This window comes from Lynx rufus, unplaced genomic scaffold (assembly GCF_022079265.1).
Source record: "Lynx rufus isolate CCGP_SWC_20201006 ecotype Redwood Valley unplaced genomic scaffold, mLynRuf1.p SCAF_18, whole genome shotgun sequence".
NCBI lineage: Eukaryota > Metazoa > Chordata > Mammalia > Carnivora > Felidae > Lynx > Lynx rufus.
The window spans coordinates 15,065,758-15,090,243 of NW_025814832.1; the positions used below are offsets into that span (position 1 = coordinate 15,065,758).

The 24,486-nt window shown below is 36.1% G+C and overlaps 1 protein-coding gene across 3 annotated transcripts in view; it reads left to right on the plus strand.

The window, feature by feature from the left end:
- TRIM37 (tripartite motif containing 37) overlaps positions 1-24,486 on the plus strand; it is a 131,917-nt gene that overhangs the window by 35,878 nt on the left and 71,553 nt on the right. For all 3 annotated transcript variants that reach the window (XM_047080957.1, XM_047080959.1, XM_047080960.1), the window contains exons 9-12: positions 7,010-7,134; positions 13,863-13,913; positions 15,279-15,360; positions 23,660-23,736. In XM_047080957.1, coding sequence (XP_046936913.1) covers positions 7,010-7,134; positions 13,863-13,913; positions 15,279-15,360; positions 23,660-23,736 — 335 coding nt within the window. The remainder of the gene's footprint in view (positions 1-7,009; positions 7,135-13,862; positions 13,914-15,278; positions 15,361-23,659; positions 23,737-24,486) is intronic.

Genomic DNA, 24,486 nt, shown 5'->3' on the forward strand with positions numbered 1-24,486 from the left:
CCCCCCATGTGCACGTGCTCTCTCTCTTTCTCTCTCTGTCTCTCAAAATAAATAAATAAACATTTTTTAAAAATCCATAAAAAGGAGTTTACAAAATTATTTGCAAACCCAGTATTAAAAAAATCATTTTGCAGTGCCTGGGTGGCTTGTCTGTCCAACTCCTGGTTTTGGCCAAGGTCATGATCTCACAATTTTGTGGGTTCAAGCCCCACATCGGGCTCTGCAGTGACAGTATGGAGCCTCCTTGGGATTGTGTCTGTCTCTCTGCCTGTTTCTGTCTCTGTCAAAATAAATAAATAAACTTAAAAAAAAGTTTCAATACCTAGCCAAGTACTAAGTTATATAGACGTCTGAAGAAATTTCAGAAACTTATGTAAAGAACATGTTCTGTGACCACAGTATAGTTAAGGTAGACATCAAAAACCAATATTATTTTAAAAATCATATGTATTCAAATATACATTGAAATATGTTAAATATCTACATTGTTCTTGAGCTTAAGAGGAATTGCAATTGAAATGATAAATTATTGGGGTGCCTGGGTGGCTCAGTCAGTTGAGTCTGACTTTGGCTCTGGTCATGACCTCATGGTTTATGAGTTTGAGCCCCACATCGCTCTCTCTGCTGTCAGCACAGAGCCGGTTTCAGATCCTCTGTCCCCTTCTACCCTCTACCCCACCCCTGCATGTGGGCTCGCTTGCTCTCTCTCAAATAAACATTTAAGAAAATTTCTAAGAAAATAAAAAAATGATAAATTATTAAAATACCAGACTTCGCTAATGGATATTTAGAAGAAGACATAGTCTAAAGTGCGATTTAAGAAAATTATGAATGAATGAGTTGTGTTCAACTAAAGAGGCTAATAAAGGAACAATAGTGTAGAAGCATAAAATGGAAATAAATCATGAAGATAGTGATGTAATTCACAAAAAAGAGAGCCATGAAATAGTTGGGAGTATCAGCATACCCAATATTGGATCTTTGAGAAGCATGCATTAAATAGAAGATAATTCTAGCACGGTTATCAAGAAAATTGAAGGAAGTGTTCAATATTGTATTGGGAAGAAGAATTGGGATATAACTACAGATGCAGTAGAAATTTAAATAATAATCATTTTTAAAAGTAAATATTTATACCAGTGTTCTGTGTGCTTTACAAATATGAGCAACATTATTGAGGTAGAATCTACATGACGAGGATAATTTTTAGGAAATTGTAATTGTCTAGAGTCACTTAAGTATATAACTTAAACAAGAAACATTAAGTAAATTATATTGTTGATAAGTCTCCTTCTAAAGACATCAAATTCAGACTAATGGAAAATTTTTACCAAATTTTTAAATGTCTTTTGCCTATCAAGTAATTTTTTCTTAGAGAATACCAAAGTACTAGATCTCATTCAAGACTGTATAACACTAATATTAATAACCAGTTGTCATAAGAACAATGTAAGAAAATTAAAGCTCAATATTTTATTTTTAAAGTTTATTTACTTGAGAGAGAGAACATGGGGGAGGGATAGAGAGGGAGAGAGAGAGAGAAACCCAAGCTGGCTTGGTGCTGTCAGTGCAGAGCTTGAGGCAGGGCTTGAACTCATGAACTGTGAGATCATGACCTGAGCTAAAGTCAGATGCTTAACTGACTGAGCCACTCAGGCACCCCAAAGCTCAATTTTATTTTAACATAAATGCCAAAATCTTAAATATATACTGGCAGTTAAAAATCAGTAGGATATGTACAAAAACAAATGAGCGCAAGACCAGTGGGATGGCTCAGTGGAGTATGCGACAGTTGATCTCAGGATTTTGAGTTCAAGTCCCAGGTTGGATGTAGAGATTACTAAAAAATAAAATCATAATAAAGAACGAAAAAGCCAGGTCAAGTAGGGTTACTCAAAGGAATGAAAGGAATGTTTCACTATCAGAAAAATCTTCTTGATTATAACTCAAGAGATTACAGAGCAAAACTATATGAACATTTAAATAAAAATGAACAGGATAATATTAATTTTTAAAGTAACATTATTATATTTGATCTTCATTCATGGCTAAATTACTTAACAAACTAAGACTAAAAAGGAACAAGTTTGAGCCCTGCATCAGGCTCTGTCCTGACAGCTTGGAGTCTGGAGACTGCTTCGAATTCTGTGTCTCCCTCTCTGCCTGTCCCCACTCGCTCTCTGTGTCTCTCTCAAAAATAAATAAACATTAAAAAAATAAAAGGGAACTACATTAACTTTATTTTATTCTTTTAATCTTTATTTTTGAGAGAGAGAGAGAGCTCAAGCAGGGGAGGAACAGAGTGAGAGAGAGAGAGACATGGAATCTAAAACAGGCTCCAGGCTCCGAGCTGTCAGCACAGAGCCTGATGCGGGGCTTGAACCCATGAACCGCGAATTCATGACCTGACCTGAAATCGGACACTTAACCAACTGAGCTACCCAGGCACCTATACATTTAACTTTATTTATTTTTTTTTTTATTAAAAAAAAATTTTTTTTTAACGTTTATTTATTTTTGGGACAGAGAGAGACAGAGCATGAACTGGGGAGGGGCAGAGAGAGAGGGAGACACAGAATCAAAAGCAGGCTCCAGGCTCTGAGCCATCAGCCCAGAGCCTGACGCGGGGCTGGAACTCACAGACCGCGAGATCGTGACCTGAGCTGAAGTCGGACGCTTAACCGACTGAGCCACCCAGGCGCCCCCATTTAACTTTATTTTATAGGAAACAGTCTAAATGGTAAAAATTGTGAAGCTCTGATAAAGAATCCAGGGTTGCTTCCTATTGTCGTTTCACTTCTGAGTGTGCGACTCCTGTGTATTAAATTAAAACAGTATGGGGCACCTGGGTGGCTCGGTCGGTTAAGCGTCCGACTTCGGCTCAGGTCATGATCTCACGGTCCGTGAGTTCAAGCCCCGCGTCGGGCTCTGTGCTGACAGCTCGGAGCCTGGAGCCTGTTTCAGATTCTGTGTCTCCCTCTCTCTCTGCCCCTCCCCTATTCATGCTCTGCCTCTCTGTCTCAAAAATAAATGAACGTTAAAAAAAAATAAATAAATAAAAATAAAAAAAATAAAACAGTAAATATGGTACAACTATATATATATATAAATTAAAAAATTTTTTTCTAATGTTTACTTTTGAGAGAGAGAGTATGAGCAGGGTTGGGGCAGAGAGAGAGGGAGACACAGACTCTGAAGCAGGCTTAACTCATTTGTTCATAATGAGCCACCCAGGGGCCTCAAGACAATAAATGTGGTAGAAATATATTAAAAGGAAGATATAAAATTGGTTATTTGTAGAGGATATGGTTATCTACGTAGAAAGTATGTAACTTACACCTTTTTAGTAAGCTTATCTTGGTTACTGGATATGTGATCAAGACAGAAATCAAAAAAAAAAAATCAAAAAAAAAAAAAAGAAATCAAATATTGGAAATAATCGGCTAGAAAACTTAATTGAAAATAATCCTGTTTGGGGCGACTGGGTGACTTAGTTGGTTAAGCAACTGACTGGTTCAGGTCATGATCTCGCAGTTCATGAGTTCAAGCCCCATGTCAGACTCTGTGCTAACAGCTCAGAAAATAATCCTGTTCATAATATAACAAAAACTAAGGATTTTGAGTAAATCTAATAAAAAGTGTTGGAGACCTTTGTAAACACTAGAGTTGAATGAAGAAACATCCAGTATCTCATTGATTCTCAGATGTATATTATGCTATTTTGATATGGGATATGTCTTGGGCGCCTGTGTGGCCCAGTCAGGTTAAGTGTCCAACTTTGGCTTGAGTCATGATCTTGCGGTTCGTGGGTTCAAGCCTGGCATGGGGCTTTGTGCTGACAGCTCAGAGCCTGGAGCCTGCTTCAGATTCTGTGTGTCTCTCTTCTCTCTGCCTCTCCCCCACATGCGCGTTTGCGCTCTCTCTTCATCTCTCTCAAAAATAAACATTAAAAAAAATTAAATTTGAAATGGGATATGTCTTAACAGTTAATACAGCCATAATTTAGTGAAGATTTTTTTTCATACTAGCACATAAAATAGTTAATGTTTAATAATTTATAGCCTACTACATTTTATGGAATATGGTGTATTTATGTAGGGGAAAATTCAGTGTTATAAAGGTGCTATTGATACTGTTCTACAAGTGCAATTCAGCCTTTATTTCAACATAAATTTTCTAAGAATTTGGTAAAATTCCAATATTAATGTGAAAGAGCAAGGGGCCCCATATAGCCAGCATAGTCTTAGATTAAAAAAATAAGTTAAAATTCCTGTCATATATCAAGACATAATGTGAAAACATAGTAATTATGACACAAGTTTCAGCACAAGGACAGTTCGAGAAGATAACAGAATAAAAAGCCCAGAAACAGAACCCCAAGTATGTGTGGAGACTTGATACATTACATGACAGAAATGGAGAAGGATGGGCCTTTCAACAAATATTGGCATTTGTACATGTGGGAAATAAAATTTGATCTTCATTTTATAAACAAGACTTAGGTCCAGGTGGACTAAAGACCTAAACATCAGTAGCAAAATTTGATTATTTTTAGAGGAGTTTAGAGGAGAATACCTTTGATGTGGGATAGAGGAAGATTTCTTAAGGTACAGTAGGTACAAAATAGAAAGATTTGAATGCATTAAAATTCAAACTTTAAAAAAGAAATTCAACAACTTGGATGACAGGCCATAGACTTGGAAAAGATACTTGTTACTCCTAACCTGAACAGGAATTGCTATCCAGAATTTATAAAGAAATACAGTTTAAATCTAAATAACTAAAGCAGTCTCAAAAAGTAGGCAAGGCAGATGAACAGATAGTTTACAGAAGTGTACAGAGACCAGTAAATGTGAAGTTTCATTGCTAGTCTGGTAAATATAAACTAAAACCACAACAAAATGCCATTTTACACCCATTAGTTGGCAGAAATTAATAGGTAAAAATGTAAATGTTGACAATATACAGCAGAGGGAACTTGTGTAGTACTGATGTAAACTATGTTGGAGAGGAGTTTGCTAATATCTGCTAAAGTTGTCGTATGTTTCAACCAGTAATTCAAATCCTAGAGAAACTTGCATATGTGTACAAGGAACTGCACAAGGGTCTTCTCTCCAGAGTTTTAATAATGAAGAATGGGAATCAACCTGAATGTTCATTGACAGAGAAAAATAACATATTATATTCATGCAATGATATTCTTTAAAACTGCTGAAATGAGTAGATCTGTAGATACCAATAAACAAATCTCAGAAGCAATGTTAAGTGAAAAATGTAGGCTACATGGTGATGTAGCTTGGTCGTATTTATGTAAAGTCTAAAAACATTCAGAACATTGCTGAACACGTAATACATGTGGAAACACATGGTAGTGATATAAACTTGAGTGAGTTACCTTTGGAGGAAATGGGGTCAAGGAAGGACACTCATCATAGGCATTAAATATTTATTTATTTATAAATTTTTTGAGTTTATTTTGAGAGCAAGAACATGTGAGTGAGAATGGGGGAGGTGCAGAGAGCAAGGGAGAGAGAAAATCCGTAGTAGGCTCCTTGCTGCTAGCGCAGAGCCCCGTGTGGGGCTCCATCCCCTGAACCATGAGATTATGACCTGAGCCAAAAGCAAGTGTCAGATGCTCAACTGACTGAGCCATCCAGGCGCCCCACATTCAATAAATATTTTATAAAAGCTGTAGGTTTTGATATTTGTCGTATGATACCAGTCATATCGTATCATATTATTCTTCATGAGTTATAAGCAACTGTCATTTAAAAAATATAAACCTAACTGTAGTGAGTATTATGAATATGATCTGTATGGCATTTGATAGTGTATTACTTTGCTAGGGCATCCCTAACAAAATAACACAGACTAGGAGGCTTAAACAATAGAAATTTATTTTCTTATAGTTCTGGTGACTGGGAGTTTTAAGATCAAAGTGTCAGAAGTTTTGTTTTCCCTGAGGTGTCTCTTGTAGACACTGCTTTCTCTTTGTATCCTCTAAAGACCTTATTTCCAAATATAGTTAACATTCTGAGTTACTTACTAGGGGTTAGGACCAACAGGAATTTGGTGGAGGCACTGTTTAGCCTGTAACAGTTTATAAAGCTGTCTCACATATGGCTTCATACTTGTTAACAACAGTCCTAGTGAAGTAAGCAGTGGTAGATATGATTCCAGTTTTACAGATAAACAGACTCTGAAAGTCATATGATTAGTGTGTGGCAGAATTAGGACTTCAAATTGATTGTCTGGAGTAGAAAGTCTTTTAACTATTATGCTTATTTTACTGGAGTTGAATTTCTCAGTTTTTAACCTTTGGCACTACATAATGTAGTGTTTTCCAAATTGATAGAAGTAGAGACTTCTCTGGGTCTGTTACATCCTAACATTTCTCTCTCTCGGAATGCAGTTTGAGAAATAAATCCTTGTTTGATGGCTATTGACCTATAGAGTTTTGTTCATTAGTATATATAATAACTTCTCTATGCCAGTTGTGTTTGCTTATAGTTGGATTTATGCTAACGTGCAAGGTGAGAAAAATGCATTAAAATCAAATACATTTCTTGGGGCGCCTGGATGGCTCAGTCGGTTAAGTGTCTGACTTTGGCTCAGGTCATGATCTCGTGGTCTGTGAGTTCGAGCCCTGCGCTGGGCTCTGTGCTGACAGCTCAGAGCCTGAAGCCTGCTTCGGATTCTGTGTCGCCCCCTCTCTCTGCCCCTCCCATGCTCATGTTCTGTCTGTCTCTGTCTCTCAATAATAAATAAATGCTAAAAAAAAAAAAAAAAATCAAATACATTTCTTCAGTGACTTTACTGTTAGAATGGAAATAACTTAGATCCTTTGTAGATTCTTAACTCTCAAAACCACTTTGAAAGAGTCATTCTATTTTTATCTCATTTTTTTTCTAGAATATGACCAAAATAATTCCTATTTTTATTCTTTATTGAGGATTTTGTGATGCCAGTGAATATTACTTTTGTTTATTTGATTGTTTTCCTCACACAGCTGCGGTCTTGTAGTAAGAGTGAGTTGATATCTAAGAGCTCAGAGATCCTCATGATGTTTCAGCAAGTTCATCGGAAGCCCATGGCGTCCTTTGTTACCACTCCTGTTCCACCAGACTTTACCAGGTGCGACATAGTTTTTTAACTTGATTTTCATTTAACATTTATGTGCATATGCACATGCTTGTTTCGAAAGAATGTTAGTTTTCTTAATTAACTGTATGTTTTTTAAGGTGTTATTTATAATGATGTGGTTTAGTAAACTTTATATACATGTAAATCTGGTTAAAAATTCTGGTGGAGTTACACTTTTGACTGTAAAGAGATGATCTTGAATTAGGAGTTAGTTTCTTCCTGGAGTATCACCTTCTGTAGAAAAAGTAACTGATCCCAATTTAATCACTATCTGTTCATTTTTTTAAATTGATATATAATTGACATGTAACATATTAGTTCCAAGTGTACAACATAATGATTTGACCTTTTCAAGTATGCAGAACGATCACAGTAAGTCTAGTTAACATCTGTCACCATAAACAGTTAAAAAACTTTTCTTATAATGAGAACTTTTAAGATCTGTTTTCTTAGCAACTTTAAAATTTGCAGTACAGTTTTGACTGTAGTCACCATGCTATCTAGTATATCTCCATGACTTACTTTATAACGAAGTGTATACCTTCTGACCCTTTTTTTTTTTTTTTTTTTGGTATGTGTCTTTCTCTGACTTACGTAGCATAATGCCCTCAAGGTCCATCCATGATGCAGTATGGTCATTCTTTTATTTACCTTTTGAATTTAATTTATATCTCATTGTTTACATATATGTTGCCAGAAACAAAACTCAGAATATGGATGAAATGCCAGAAGATTCTGAAGGTGACATGATGTTACCTCCAGATCCTAAAAGGTGGTGGGAGGAAACAGCTGGTTGTGTTCTATGCATCTTTTATTTTTGTCTTGGGCAGTCTTAGAATCCTTTTGAACCAGCATATTCTTTCAAGCATGTTTGCACTGTGGTATTAGACCAGTGGTTCTTGGCATTAGTTGTATGTTAGACTCAGTTGGGATTCTATTGAAAATTACCAATGCTGGTTCATACCTCAGGTCATTTGAAATAAAATCTCTGCAGATAGATTAGTCTGCTTGAACAGCCATAACAAAATAACACAGATTGGGTGGTTTCTACTACAGAAGTTTATTCTCTTATAGTTCTGGATGCAAGAAGTATGAGATCAAGGTGCTAGGAAATCTGATTTCTGATGAGGCTTCTTGCTTGCTTACAGACAGCCTTCTCCCTGTGTCCTCACAACACCTTTTCTCTCAAGCACAGAGATCAGTGTCTGGTACCTTTTTCTCTTCTAAGGACACGAGCTTTATTGAGTTAGGGTCCTTCCCACCCTTATGACCTCAGGTAATCTTAATTACCTTTTAGTTTTTATCTTGGGTAGTCTTAGAATTCTTTTGAACAGCATATTCTTTCAAGCATTTTTGCCCTGTAGTGTTAGAGCAATGGTTTCTTGTATTAGCTGTGTATTAGATTCATTTGGGATTCTTTTGGAAAGGTCCTGTCTCCAAATACATTGGGGATTAGAGCCTCCACATACAAATTTTGGGGGACACAGATGGTCTATAACATTGGGTGCAACTAGGCATTTGTATTTTGTTCATTTAAAATCTCCTTAGTTGGTTCCTAAGAAGAGAGGTTAAACCACTGCCTCAGATAAAAATGTTGGTATGGCAGATTTTAGTCTATCTTAGACTTTAAAGATGGCTTTGAAATACTGCCACATGTTTAGTATGTTGAAGGCTGTGTTACCTAAAGGAAATAGCCTTTGTTTTAAAAATGTATAATTGTCTTTTCTTTTTTCTCTGATATGTGGTGCCCTCTGATGGCCACAGGGCATTGATGGTACTCAACTGAATAGTGCAAGCCAGGGTTTTTCAACCTTGACATTGTTGATCAGGATAATTTTCTGTGGAGTTGAGGGAGCTTTGGTGTTTATTGTGAGATGTTTAGCAGTGTCCCAGTAGCATGTTTTCCTTTATAGTTGTGATGAAAATATTTCCAGACATTGCCAAATGCTTCCTAGGAGTAAAACTGCCCCTGGTTTAGAATTTCTGGTGTAAGCCCTTGTTCCTCATCACAGGTGCATTCCTGAGGATTATCACCACCCATAGTCCTATAAACAGAGGGTAAAGTTCTTTTGACAGCCAGAACTCAGGTAGATCTCACTGACTATTAAGTCTTCATTTCTCTCTGAATTAACAAGCCAGATATAATATTCCTATTTTAATCAAGAACTGAATATTACTAAAAGTACTTGGTATTTGCTATCCTTAAGTAGATTAGGTGAACTAAGGATGTTCACCAATATCGAAAGGCTGCCTCTTTGATAACATGGTCAGTCATTTCAGTTTTGAAGAATACCTTTTTGGAACCATCCATCACCGCGGAATGAAACGTAAGTTTTGATGTAAATACCATATATAAAGGTAAATGTTTTTCAATTCAAAGTATAGTGCATGGATCACATATCAAAGCCAGCTCTGGAGTGTTTGTCCATAATGCAAATTCCCAAGCGTATTGCCTGGCAATATTTGGAGGTGATGTCTAGATAATGAATCTTGGGCATCCTGAGTAATTCTGTCCTCAATTTTGGGAACCACAAATATAGGTAAACTCCTATGCTGATACTACTTGCAGTGTCTCATTAGGCAGGCACCTCTCTGCTTTAGATTTCTTGTCAATCTCTCTTACATCCAGTGATTGTTTTGCTTTCTGTTCCCTAACTGCCTAAGTGGCTTAGAACCCCAACAGTCCCTTTTCATTATCTTGTTTTTTTTGGTGTAGATAGAAGGGACTGAAATTGGGAGGGCAGGGAGCAAGGGAGGCAGGGAGGAGGGACATCAAAGAGGAAACGACCAAAAAAAATTTTTTTAAGTATGACAAATTAAGGAGCTTTCCATAGATAAAGTTCACCTTAGGACCCTTTCTCTCCCAAATAATGCTTATTTACTGCCTTACTGGACATTTTGGCTTGTAGCTTTGTTGACGTTAAGTTACAGATCAAATTTAGATGTACAAAGGCAGTGGTGAATGTTTCTAAGCTTTGAGATCTTAGGACTGGATTGCCTTAAGTTCCATCAGTTGATTTGTGATGGAGCCACAATGGAGAATAAAAAGTCATTGAACAAGTGCGGTGTTATTTATTAAAGACTATATGTTCAGCACTATTGTGCTACACAGGGGAGAAGAAAAACTAATAATCTTACTGGGTGTATATTCCATATTAAATAGTATAGAATTATATATTAAAATCTAGTATTTCGTAATCAATTACAATCGATCTTTGAACAGTGTGGGTCAGCTGTATAATGCATCCTGTTTAATGCTGCCACATAGCACTAATTTGTTAACAATGTTATTTTTCAAAAAGTTTCCCTAAAAATTATACATTTTTGGAGTACATCACAATACCCTGGGATTGATAGAGGTTTTCTGTGCTCTGAATGTGATCATTTTCTCTTGCAAGTGACAGCTTGGGCACATCATACTATACTCTCTTGGTCAGTGAGCTTTAGTGATCTATTTTAGCTCTTTAGCTCCTAAGCTTTCCGCTCCACTGTTCTGAGTTAAACGTATCATCTCCTTCTCTTATTTATTTTGTGTTTTGGTATTTATGTATGTGTGTATGTACGTACGTACGTATGTATGTATGTATGTATGTATGTATGTATGTTTGGTTATTTATTTATTTAACCTCCAAGTTAGTTAGCATATAGTGCAATAATGATTTCAAGAGTAGATTCCAATGATTCATCCCCTATGTATAACACCCAGTGCTCATTCCAAAAAGTGTCTTCCTTAATGCCCCTTACCCATTTAGCTCATCCCTGCCCCCACCTACAACCCTCCAGCAACCTTCAGTTTGTTCTCTGTATTTGAGTGTCTTACGTTTTGTCCCCCTTCTTGTTTTTATATGATTTTTGCTTCCCTTCCCTTATGTTCATCTGTTTTGTATCTTAAATTCCACATATGGGTGAAGTCATACAATACTTGTCTTTGACTAATTTCGCTTAGCATAATACCCTCTAGTTCCTCCATGTTGTTGCAAATAGCAAGATTTCATTCTTTTTGATTGCTGAGTAATTAATACTCCATTGTGTATATATACCATATATACCACATGTTCTTTATCCCTTCCTCTATTGATGGACATTTGGGCTCTTTCCATACTTTGGGTATTGTTGATAGTGCTGCTATAAACATTGGGGTGCATGTGCCCCACTGAAACAGCACACCTATATCCCTTGGATAAATAGTAGTGCAATTGCTGGGTCATAGGGTAGTTCCATTTTTATTTTTATTTTTTTTTTTTTCACCATTTTTTTTTTTTAATTTTTTTTTCAACGTTTATTTATCTTTGGGACAGAGAGAGACAGAGCATGAATGGGGGAGGGGCAGAGAGAGAGGGAGACACAGAATCGGAAACAGGCTCCAGGCTCCGAGCCATCAGCCCAGAGCCTGACGTGGGGCTCGAACTCACGGACCGCGAGATCGTGACCTGGCTGAAGTCGGACGCTTAACCGACTGCACCACCCAGGCGCCCCGGTAGTTCCATTTTTAACTTTTTGAAGAACCTCCAGACTGTTTTCCAGAGGGCTGCACCAGTTTGCATTCCCACTCACAGTGCAAAAGAGATCCTCTTTCTCCACATCCTCACCAACCTCTGTTGTTGCCTGAGTTGTTAATTTTAGCCATTCTGACAGGTGTGAGGTGGTATCTCTGTGGTTTTAATTTGTGTTTCCCTGATGATGAGTGATGTTGAGCGTCTTTTCATGTGTCTATTAGCCATCTGGATGTCTTCTTTGGAAAAGTGTCTGTTCATGTCTTTTGTCTATTTCTTCACTGAATTATTCGTATTTTGGGTGTTGAGTTTGATAAGTTCTTTATTGATTTTGGATACTAACCCGCTATCCGAAATGTCATTTGCAAATATCTTCTCCCATTCTAGCAGTGGCCTTTTAGTTTTGTGGTGAACTCTTTTGACCCTTAGTGGCTAACAAAAATATGACAAAATAATAGTTTGGTCTTCCAGCCAAAACAACAAAGGAAATGTATAGCACTGGATATTAAGGATATGGTGGAAAAAACGTTATGAAAGATGTTATGAATTTGGTGGGAGAACGAACCAACGCTGGTATGATTGGAACTTGCATGAAATTATAAACAAAAGCATGTCATGACTTGACCAAATTTGGAAACTGTCCTGGAGACATTTCCTTGAAGCTCTGATTAGGTTTGTGGTTCCAGGTAGGTTTTCTAGGTACTGCTTACATTCATTCTACTAATTGGGGTTTGGTATACTGAATGTGCGGAAACATAATGGAGAGAAGTTAGAGCAGACGTTCAATGGACCGTGACTTCTAATCTGTTACTTGAAAGAATAGTAAAGATTAACGAGGCAAACATCTGGGAGTGAGGAATATGAGTGTTTTAAGAAAAGGTAACAGCTGCCTTGGAATATGGTTAGGGGTGTTTGACGGTAGGATAGTAGCTATATAGTTAACTATTGCAGGGCAAACCCCATACTTATGTGAAAAAGATATGAGCTATTTAGCTATACATACTTACCATAAAATAAAAAATAATATATTTTTAAATCTATGCTGTGTTTTCACTGGCAAACCACTAATTTCTTTAGGCACTATCACAGTGTGAAAGTGCTGTAGATGTTATCATATATTTTATTTTGGTAATAATGAATTTTCATGAATTAAACTTTAGAAGATATATCTGAGGATACAGTGAAATGGCTTGCAGTTTATCTTTTCGGTAAATTTATAATTTTATTAATTTTATTTATTAAAAACATTTTTTTAAATGTTTAGTTTTGAGACAGAGAGAGACAGAGCATGAGTGGGGGAGGGACAGAGAGAGAGGGAGACACAAAATCAGAAGCAGGCTCCAGGCTCTGAGCTGTCAGCACAGAGTCCGACACGGGGCTCAAACTCACAAACCGTGAGATCATGACCTGAGCCGAAGTCGGTTGCTCAACCTGAGCCACCCAGGCGCCTCTATAATTTTATTTATTAAATACAGAATATTTTATGTTATAATACTGTATATGATAGTGTCTTTATCATAAATGTTTTATTGACTGACTTTTGAAGTGTTTGAATGACAGTACTGTAGACTGTTCACATATCTGAGGGTATATCCTGTGGTTGTGTTGTAGTTCAGTTCTCTTTAGAGAAGAATGTATGGAACTAAAGTTAAGTTGCCTGAGGTAATCTTGCCTTGCCAAGAAATTGTTGCTTATCCACTCTATTTGCCCCTAGGTGATTATGTATTCTTATTCCATAAAATGGTATTTCCAAGTTAATATTCTTAAAATATTTAAGGTCATCAATATTCCTCATAATTTGTTTTAGAGACTGAAGTTGGGGATTTATTGTGATGTCTTTTGCTGTTTCTTTTGTTTTTTTCTAAACTTCCTTATATCTGTTTCATATTTTAGGTTCCTCACTTAAGCACCCTTCCTTTTCCTATTTCCATGAGTAGTTTTGAGAATCTCTTATGCTTATTTTAATGCTTACTTGTTGCTTCTCAAAAAGCCCAACTATTTTATAAACTATTTGTTGAGTCTCCAATTTAATTGAAAACTTTTGATGTTAGCTTTTGATGGTTTTACAAATTCATTTGGTTTAATATCCGTATTTAGTAAGGATTGAAAAATATTTCTTAGGGACTTAGTTTAAAAACATTTTAAAGATATTACTGAGGGACTTTGTTTTTTAAGTAAATGAAATTTTAAACTTAAATAATTATTTTACCTTTTGCTTCTTTTTAGTGAATTAGTACCATCTTATGATTCAGCTACTTTTGTTTTAGAGAATTTCAGGTAAGAGTTTTTGACTACTGAGATTTGTTTTGTATGTCTACCTAAGTTAGAGCCAGGAAGTATCATTGTTGGGTAGAATACAGAACAAGGATGTGTCACTCAGTGTGTAATCTTAGAAGAAGCAAGTTTCATATTAGAAACATATAGGTCATTTGTCTGGATTGTATTTTATCTTCAGGACAGATTTCTTCTCTATCTAGTCTGGGAAAAGAAACCATTTTTTTTTAAAGAAGAGGGTCCACTTAGCCTTTGCTAAGGTGGGGCGAATGGGATTATTAAGGTCAATGACCATCCCCCCATCCTCGGAAATAAGAGTGGTGGGAAGAAGTCGATTTGAGTCCATTTATCTTAGCTGGAAGTGAGAAATTGTGAATGAGAGGCCATTGTCATAAGAAATTTTATGCTTTGTAACTTGCATGTTACTTTGTTAGCTTTTACTACTTTTTCTTGAAGATTGGAAACAAAGATCTTAAAACGCTGAGGTCTTAAAGGGACTTGTTTTCAAAGACAGCTTGGAAATGGGGAACCATGAAATAAAAGGCCTTGCCTTGGGGAGAGAAATTCTAGGAGGTGATAACCATCACCAAAGGCCAAAGTTTGAGGATTAATACCTCTTTCTTTCCTTTCTTTCTCTCTCTCTCTCTCTCTCTTTCTTTCTCTTTCTCTCTTTATCTCTCTTTCTTTTGAGAGATATAGAGAGAGAGCACGTGAGCACCTAAGCAGGGGAGAAGCAGAGAGAGAGAATCTTAAGCAGGCTCCATGCTCAGTGTAGAGCCTGACGCAGGGCTTGATCTCACGTCCTTGAGATCCTGGCCCGAGTCAAATTCAAGAATTGGATGCCTAACCGACTGGGCCATGCAGTGGGGGCTGGAGCGCCCTCCTCCATCTGTCTTTTCTTATGGGATAATTTTTTGGCTAAAATACAAACTTTCTGAGGATATCCCCACGTATGTTAAGATTAAGCATATTTCTTAAGTTTTTCCATATTAGAAAAGGATAATTGTACTACAGCTATGTGAGGAAGAAGCCCATTGGGTTTTTTCTTTAATGGCAAAAGACTGCTTGTTGAAGTGGTAAATTCAGGACACTTAGTTTTATTTTTCTTTATATTTTCCTTTTCCCTTGAATGTCCTAATTTTGAAACTGAAAAGATACTGCTGAATATTTCAGTATCATTAAACCTTATTTCAGAATGTAAGTATATATAAATTTATGCAGTGGAGTCTTGACTTGTTCAGCACCTTCATTTACTTGTTTAGGACTGCAAATAAGTAACATAAGTAAAGTGCTTAGAGTTTGGTTTTGCCTGTTGATATTTCACAACAGTTTTGATCTTGGGATTTGGTTGGTTTTCTTTTACTTCAGCACTTTGCGCCAGCGAGCAGACCCTGTTTACAGTCCACCTCTTCAAGTTTCAGGACTTTGTTGGAGGTTAAAAGTTTACCCAGTAAGTTTTTCATATTTCTAATGAATTTTGAAACCAGGGTCTTTCTTTCAGTGTTCTGTAGCACAGTGGTTCACTTTTATGTTTAATTTGACAATTTCATTTACTTTATTAAGCAATTCATGAATCAGGCAGTATCCCATCTAACAGATAGAAAGATGCTCCCTGGTTCACTTTTCTTAGTGGAGTAAAGAGTTAAAGTAATGACAATATTACGGTTTTTTATAGGGTAGATTACTAAGCATACCAAAAAAATGAGTTAAAATGAACAGTATAAACCTTGACATTACATGAATTTTATTTCTTATTTCTAGGAAGATATTTATCTTTAGACGACATATTTAAAATTCTTATTTTAGATATCATTTTTTAAATAAAAATAAATTATTGATACAGAAAGCCATAAAAAATACATGTATGCTGATTTCATACTCATGGTGCATTTCAGTGTGTTCCTTTGACCTAGGAATTTTCTGCAAATTGGCAGCTGGATGCAGTGACATGATGAGAGATATATAGTTGCTTCCTATGGCAACAGTATAAGTAGTAGTGTGTTCTTTTATCACACCATGTCTAGTTGCATCTCTTATTGTGATATTGGCAGCTATCGATGTTCATTGCCTACATCTGTTAATTCATTGGAAGTTGTAAAATAGTGATATTCTCATTTTATTGTTTTTCATTTATTTGTAATAACTTTTATAAAGATACGCTTCTAAGAGATGCTTCCCGTTATCTGTTATTTGGCTACCCAAGGTTATAGTTCATAAAGAAGAAACAATTTTTTCCTGTTATTTACTAGTTATCCTTAGTATTTTCTAGAAGTGATCAATTAGGTTTTTAAAAATGTCATTGTGAATTCATGGATTTATACATATATAATGTCTTTAAGTTAGCTTCTGTGTCACTTTGCTCTGACTCTAAAAGTCCCTAGTAGTGATTCTTAGGAGTTAGCTTTCTTATTCTCATATTTATGGCAAGATGTTCTAGGCTCATTATGTACATTTCCTGCTCCATATCTGGAGTCAGCCATTTTATTCAAAGAATCCTGATTCCTTTTAGTGGGAAGTGATATTTCAAGACCAAACTGGGTGCTAGGGATGCTTATTTTTATGAGGTTGGTCACAGTTTCTAACCTCCTTGGTGAAGGGAGCTAGGAAATACAGTGATAAATATGTTAGATGTTTGGAAAGGGGGAAATCTGTATTTATTTATTTATTTAAAATTTATTAATAGACTTTATTTTTTAGAGCAGTTTTGAGTTAAACATCAAAATTGAGTAAAAAGTAAAGAGAGTTTCATATGCCCTCATACGTGTACATGCTCCTCCATTATCAACATATCTTGCCCCAGAGTGGTACATTTGTTACAGTTGATGAACTCCTATTGACACATTATTATCCAAAGTTCTAGTTTACATTAGAGTTCATTATTGATACACATTATAGGGGTTTTTTGTTGTTGTTATGTTGTTTTTAAGCCAAAGAATATAATTCGAGAAAACTGGGTAGGAGTATGGATAAAATTGAATTGGATAAGCTCCAGGGATCTCAGTAGACAAAATATATTTATGAACACTTTAAAATTGCTATATAATTAAATACTGGGGTTTTTTTTTTGATATATGTATTTTTTTAAAGATAAAATAACTCATGAGTCAGTGCTTACATTTATAATTCAAGTTCAAGACTGTGGAGTGTTTTTACTTAATCTCTTTATATTACACCTGTGTCTCCTTCCATTTTAGTAATCCCTTTTTTAAAAATTATTATGTATGTATATTTTTTTAAATTTACATCCAAGTTAGTGTATAGTGCAATAATGATTTCAGGAGTAGAATCCAGTGATTCATCCCCTACTTATAATACCCAGTGCTCATCCCAGGTGTCTTCCTTAATGGCCCTTGTACATTTAGCCCATCTCCCCACCCACAACCCCACCAAGTGCGTACAGTTTGTTCTCTGTATTTAAGAGTCTCTTATGTTTTGCTCCCCTCCCTGCTTTTATATTATTTTTGCTTCTCTTCCTTTATGTTCATCTGTTTTGTATCTTAAATTCCATGTATGAGTGAAGTCATATATTTGTCTTTCTCTAATTTTGCTTAGCATAATACACTCTAGTTCCATCCACGTTGTTGCCAATGGCAAGATTTCATTCTTTTTGATTGTTGAGTAATACTCCACTACATACACACACACACACACACACACACACACACACACACACCCGCGTCTTCTTTATCCATTCATCTGTCGATGGACATTTGGGCTCTTTCCATGCTTTGGCTATTGTCGATAGCACTGCTGTAAACATTGGGGTGCATGTGCTCCTTCAAAACAGCATACCTGAATCCTTTGTATAAATACCTAGAGGAATCCTACCTCTTGAAGCCTTTGGAAATTATATAACCAATCACTCATCTGCTTTATTTCATCTTTTTTTTTTTTTTTTTTTTTTAATTTTTTTTTTCAACGTTTATTTATTTTTGGGACAGAGAGAGACAGAGCATGAACAGGGGAGGGGCAGAGAGAGAGGGAGACACAGAATCGGAAACAGACTCCAGGCTCTGAGCCATCAGCCCAGAGCCTGACGCGGGGCTCGAACTCACGGACCGCGAGATCGTGACCTGGCTGAAGTCGGACACTTAACCGACTGCGCCACCCAGGCGCCCCTACTTTATTTCATCTTATAGACAGAAATATTTCAGGATAGGAAGTCTTAATTCTACCATCAATTTGATTACAGAGAACTGCTTTTGTTTATATTTTTTTGTTTATACTCCATGTTCCCCACACCCCTTCCCCACTTTCTGCCATATTAAGTAGGAGTTTTGATGTCCGAATCTTATTCTCTAGTAGATTCTACTGGAACAGCTAGTGGAAACAATATTCCCTGACTTTATATTTTGAAAAGTTTGTATTTATATACTCTAAAGCCAGTATTGCTGGATATAAAATCCATAGCTTATATTTTCTATCATTGGGTATCTTAAATGTTTAATTCCATTTTCCATTAGGTAAAATCTGATTATAAACTAAGTCTTAAAAGCCTTCAATGATATGGACTAAATGCCCAAATAATCTTTTTGTTTGTTTAAGTCCAGTAATTTACTATTATGTGTTTGGTTGTTTTGAGTCATTATATGCTGGTGTCTTTCAGTATGTAGATTTAGATCTTTTTTGTTTTTCTTTTTTAATGTTTTTTATTTGTTTTTGAGAGGCAGAGAGAGACAGAGCATGAGCAGGGGAGGGGCAGAGAGAGAGGGATTCACAGAATCTGAAGCAGGCTCCAGGCTCAGAGCTGTCAGCACAGAGCCCAGTGTGGGGCTTGAACCCACAAACCGAGAGATGATGACCTGAGTCAAAGTTGACACTTAACCAACTGAACCACCTAGGCGTTCCATCTTTTTTTCCCCCTAAGAAAATATTTCCTGAATTCTAGTTTTAAGTATTTATTATGTTTTTTTTCTCTGTCTTTTTCTTGGGACTTGGTGTATTATCTGTATTTTGAGATTTCTTTTCCTGTCTTCAGTATTTATCACTTTCTACTCTTATGAGCTTTTCATTTCTTATTCATTCATTCACTCATTCATTTATTTTTTCTATTTTTATTTATTTATTTTTAATTTTTTTTTTAACATTTATTCATTTTTGAGAGACAGAGACAGAGCATGAGCGGGGAAGGGGCAGAGAGAGGGAGACACAGAATCTGAAGTAGGCTCCAGGCTCTGAGCTGTCAGCACAGAGTCCGACATGGGGCTCGAACTCATGAACCGTGAGATTATGACCTGAGCTGAAGTCGGATGCTCAACCAACTGAGCCACCCAAGCGCCCCTCGTTCATTTATTTTAAAGTTTATTTATTTTGAGTGAGTGAGTGCACAATTGGGGGGGAAGGGTAGACAGAGGGAGAGACAGAATCCCAAGTAAGCCCCATGTTGTCAGCACAGAGCCTGACACAGGGCTCAAACTCATGAACCATGAGAACATGACGAGCCAAGATCAAGAATCAGACGCTTAACTGACTGAGCCACCCAGATGCTCCTCTTTTTCATTTAAAAAATTTTCCTTAGTTCACTTACAAGATCTGTTTTGTTTATTTGCTCTCATGTTCTTTTTAGTTCAGTGATTATTTCTTAAATAACTTTTTCTTTTATTTCTAATTCTTTCCTTAGTTTTATCACCTGATTTCTGAGTGTTTCTAATTCTGGTATGTTATTCTTTTATGTCTTATTCTTATTTGTTTATTTTTTTTTTCCTTCTGCAGGTTGTCATACTGTTTTCTTAGTGTCATGGATTGTTTTGAAATGGGTTACAATTTTGATCTATTCTTTGAGTATGTTTTTCAAGAATGTTTTCATTATAAGGATGTTATTCTCTTTTTTTACTTTGGCAAATAATGCTTAACACTGAATTTGCCATCTTAATCATTTCTAGGTGTACATGTAGTATTGTTAAGTGTATACACGTGTTGTGCAGCAAATCTCCAGAACTTTTTTTACATCTTTCAGAACTGAAGCTCTCTGCTCATTAAATGATAACTCCCCCTTTCTCCTTCCCCTCAGTTTGGTAACCACCATTAAACCTTTGACTTTTCTAGAGATATCATATATGTGGAATCATACAGTATTTGTCTTTTTGTGACTGGCTTCTTACATAACGTCCTCAAAGTTGATCCATTTTGTGGCTTGTGTCTGAATTCTCTTTTTAAGGCTGAACAACATCCAGTGTGTATACCACACATCGTTTATACCACACATCGTTTGTACCACACATTGTTTATCCATTCATCTGTTGATTGGCACTTGGGTTGCTTCTACCTCTTGGCTCTAGTGAATAGTGCTACTGTGAACATGGGTGTGCAAATATCTTCTCAAGATGTTGCTTTCAGTTCTTTCGGCTATGTACCTAGAAGTGGTATTGCTAAATCAAATGATAATTCTGTTTTTAATTTTTTGAGGAACCTCTACACTGTTTTCTGCAGGAACTACCCCATTTTATACTCTCAGTGATGCACAAGGGTTCCAATTTCTCCCTATCTTTGTCAGTACTTGTTTTCTGCTTTGATAGTAGCCATCCTGATGAGAATGAGGTAGTAGTTTGGTTTCAGTTTGCATTTCTTTAATGACTAGTAATATTGAGCATCTTATGCCTATTGACCATTTGTACATCCTGTTCAGAGAAATGTGTACTCAAGTCCTTTGCCCATTTGAAAATTTTGTTGTTGGTGTTAAGTTATAGGAATTTATATATTCTGGATATTAACCCCTTATTAGGGGTTATGATTACACATATTTATTAGATGTATAATTTATACATATTGTCTCCTATTCTGTAAGTTTCTTTTTATTCTTTTAACATTTCATGTGCAGAAGTTTTAAATTTTGATGTGGTTAAATTTATGTTTTTGCTTTTGGTTTCACAGCCAGGAAATCTTTACCAAATTTAATGTCATAAAGCTTTTTTCTTATGTTTTATTTTAATAGTTTTATAGTTTTAGAATTTACGTTTACAACTTTAATCTGTTTTGAGTTAATTTTTGTACATGAAGTAGGGACCCGATTTCATTTGTATGTGGATATCCAATGTCATAAGGCAATCAAAAATAAATATGGTGCCTTGCTTTCTGAGAGATGTCCTGGCTCTGCCCTTCTCCTTCCTTTGTTTTTTTTATTTCTCCGCTGTTTATTTTTTATTTCACTCCTAGCACTTTCTATGTAATCTCGGGAGTTATCATGAAAGGCCCTATACATTCGTTTATAATAAGAATAAGAACTTATAAGTGTATAAAATTTAGAGTGACTTAACTGCATTTAATTCTCAGACTTGTTAATGTTAGGCATCCTTGTACTCAGTTCATAATCTGTTGAGCAGCTCATTCCATTTTCAGTTGTCTGTATTTGGCTTGTGAGGCTTTTCAGTGGCCAACTCTTTGCCATTTTGTGCTTTTTCCTGTTTTTTGTTTCATTAGATGTCCTACAGCTTCCCTCTCTTTTCTCCCATAAAGATGTATATATCATACAGGTCTTAATGGCTGTAACTGATATATCTTTATTTGCTTATATTTTTGGGGTTGTGGAGATAACCTTTTATCTAGTTTTGTTGTAAATATTGTTTGTGAGCTTTTGGATTTTCTGTCCAATTATGTGTTTTGTTTTCTGTTTGGATTTAGAGAGTTGCATAAACTATGTTGCCATTGCTGCAATCTTTCCAGAATCCTGTGTTGAAAAATCTTAAAGCTAGTATTTTGTTGGAAATGCAGCTGGCATGTACTTAAGATACTAAAACATTTTCCTTAAAATTATGATTAAAATTAAAAAGATTTCTAATATTATTAGCTGATAAAGATCAGGAGTAAAAAATATTCCTTTTTATTAAAAAATTTTTTTAACATTTATTATTGAGAGACAAAGAGACACAGATCATGAGCAGGGGAGGGGTGGAGAGAGGGGAGACACAGAATCCGAAGTAGGCTCCAGGCTCTGAGCTATCAGCACAGAGCCTGACTTGGGCTCGAAGTCACGAACTGTGAGATCATGACCTGAGCCCAAGCCAGTTGCCTAACCATCTGAGCCACTCAGGCGCCCCTATTCCTTTTTATTAATTTATTCCAGGGAAATAGTTCTAGGAGCATAATTTAAAGATTTTTTAAAAAATGTTTATTTGTTCATTTTTGAGAGAAAGAGATATAGACCAAGCAGGGGAGGGTGAGAGAGAGAGAGAGAGAGAGAACGAGAACCCCAAGCAGGCTCCATACTGTCAGTACAGAGCCCTATGCAGGGCCCAAACTCACAAACTGTGAGATCATGACCTGAACCAAAACCAAGAGTCATGCTTCACTGACTGAGCCACCCAGGTGCCCCTCTTGGAGCATAATTTAAAAAAAGAAAAGAATCTGGCCATTTGAACAAGGATATTGATAGATTTTTTAAAATAAATATAATTTGAGATAAATTTATATTCAATAAAATTTACTAATTTTGGCAAGTTTCCACAAATATATATAGTCAAATAATTATTACCACACCGTGATTTTTATTAACCCCCAGTTTTCTCATTTGTTTTTTAAGCTGATCCCTTCTTTCTTCCTTCCTGGCCCCTCTGCAACCACTGATGTGTTTTTTTCACTATAGTTTTACTTTGCATAATTTCATATAATGGGATCATACAATACATAATTTTTTGTATCTCATTTTTTTCACTTAACTGATAATTCATTTATTCTTTACTGTGTATTGAGCATTTACCTCCTTTAACCCTGAAAGTTTCCTCAGGATCTTTTGAAGCATAGTAGCCTAGAAATGAAGGGGTTAGTAAGTACTTGTACTCCTCCATAGTCATATCCCAATAGACACTGGAGATGAATAATAAGAATCCTTCCTTCAATCCTCACAGTCTGGTTGGGAAAACATGTTTACATATGTAATTAAAACAGTGATAGTCACTTAGAAAGGTAGACACGTGAGCAAAATACTGGAGAAATAGAGAAGGAAGTTATTATCTTTGTAATAATCTCTGTAATACAAATTTAAACAACTTCTTAATCTTCAGACAGACTGTTATATGGAATGCTAACATATAAACATTATATAGAAATTATATTTAATTACTTTCAACATCAAGTGTTATCTTTTTCTGTTTTACTCACTTTTGGTTTTAAATATTTTTTGTCTCCTACCCAGTAAAGTTGAGGTTTTTTTCATATTTGGTGTGTTCATTTTTCATGGAGGCTGATATTTAAGAGTTTTGTGTATGTTAGAACTCCTTCTTTTTGTATGTTAGAATTCTTAACTCTTTTTTAAAAACTTTTTTTAATGTTTTATTTATTTTTGAGGGAGGGAGACAGAGTGTGAGTTGGGGTTGGGGCAGAGAGAGAGGGAAACACAGAATCCGAAGAAGGCTACAGGCTCTGAGCTGTCAGCACAGAGCCCTACATGGGGCTTGAACTCACGAACGGCAAGATTGTGACCCGAGCTGCAATCGTTCACTTAACCAACTGTGCCACCCAGGTGCCCCTAGAATTCTTAACTTTTATCATAGTTGTTGACATTAGTTTGAATGCCTATATATTTTCCATTTTCTTTTTTAATGTACAAAAGATTTAAATTATTAGAGATTTAAATCTGTTGGTCTTTTTATCTGTGTTACTGCTTTAATCGTAGAAGTATTTCCCAATCCAAATATGAGATATTAATGTTTGTTGTTGCTTAAATTTTTACACTTAAGTTATCTAGAGTTTGTATTTGTATAACATCTCTCTCTTTAATTATTGATGTATAGTTGACTCTTCTTCCTTTTTTTAAGGATGGAAATGGAGTCGTTCGTGGTTACTACTTATCTGTGTTTCTGGAACTGTCAGCTGGCTTGCCTGAAACTTCCAAGTAAGACGTGCAATTAAATAACAAACTTTATTTATTTATTTTTTTTCAACGTTTTTATTTATTTTTGGGACAGAGAGAGACAGAGCATGAACGGGGGAGGGGCAGAGAGAGAGGGAGACACAGAATCGGAAACAGGCTCCAGGCTCCGAGCCATCAGCCCAGAGCCTGACGCGGGGCTCGAACTCACGGACCGCGAGATCGTGACCTGGCTGAAGTCGGACACTTAACTGACTACGCCACCCAGGCGCCCCAAATAACAAACTTTAATGTGTGTTTATATGCATTCCTCTTAGGATTTTTTAACTTTTGTTAGTTACTGTATTGTTGTATCTGTTAAGATGTGTACTAGTATGGAATCCCTGGCATAGTATAGCACACACTGGCAGTTCTTTCTTTTTTTTTTAATGTTTATTTATTTTTGAGAGTGAGGGAGAGCACACATGAAGGGGGAGGGGCAGAGAGAGGTGGACAGAGGATCTGAAGTGGGCTCTGCACTGACAGCAGTGGGGCTCATACTCATGAACTGTGGGATCACAAACTGGCAGTTCTAAAACTGCCTCAGGAATACTCCTCTTTTTTTTTTTAACCCAATTTTTTTTAATTAAAAAAATTTCTAAATTTCTTTTTTGAGGGAGAGAGAGAGAAAAGTGGGGCTCATCTTAAGCAGAGCTCATGTTTGTTTGTTTTTTATGTGAAGCGGGGCTTGAGCTCACCCGGTGTGGGTCTTAAACTCACAAACCTTGAGATCAT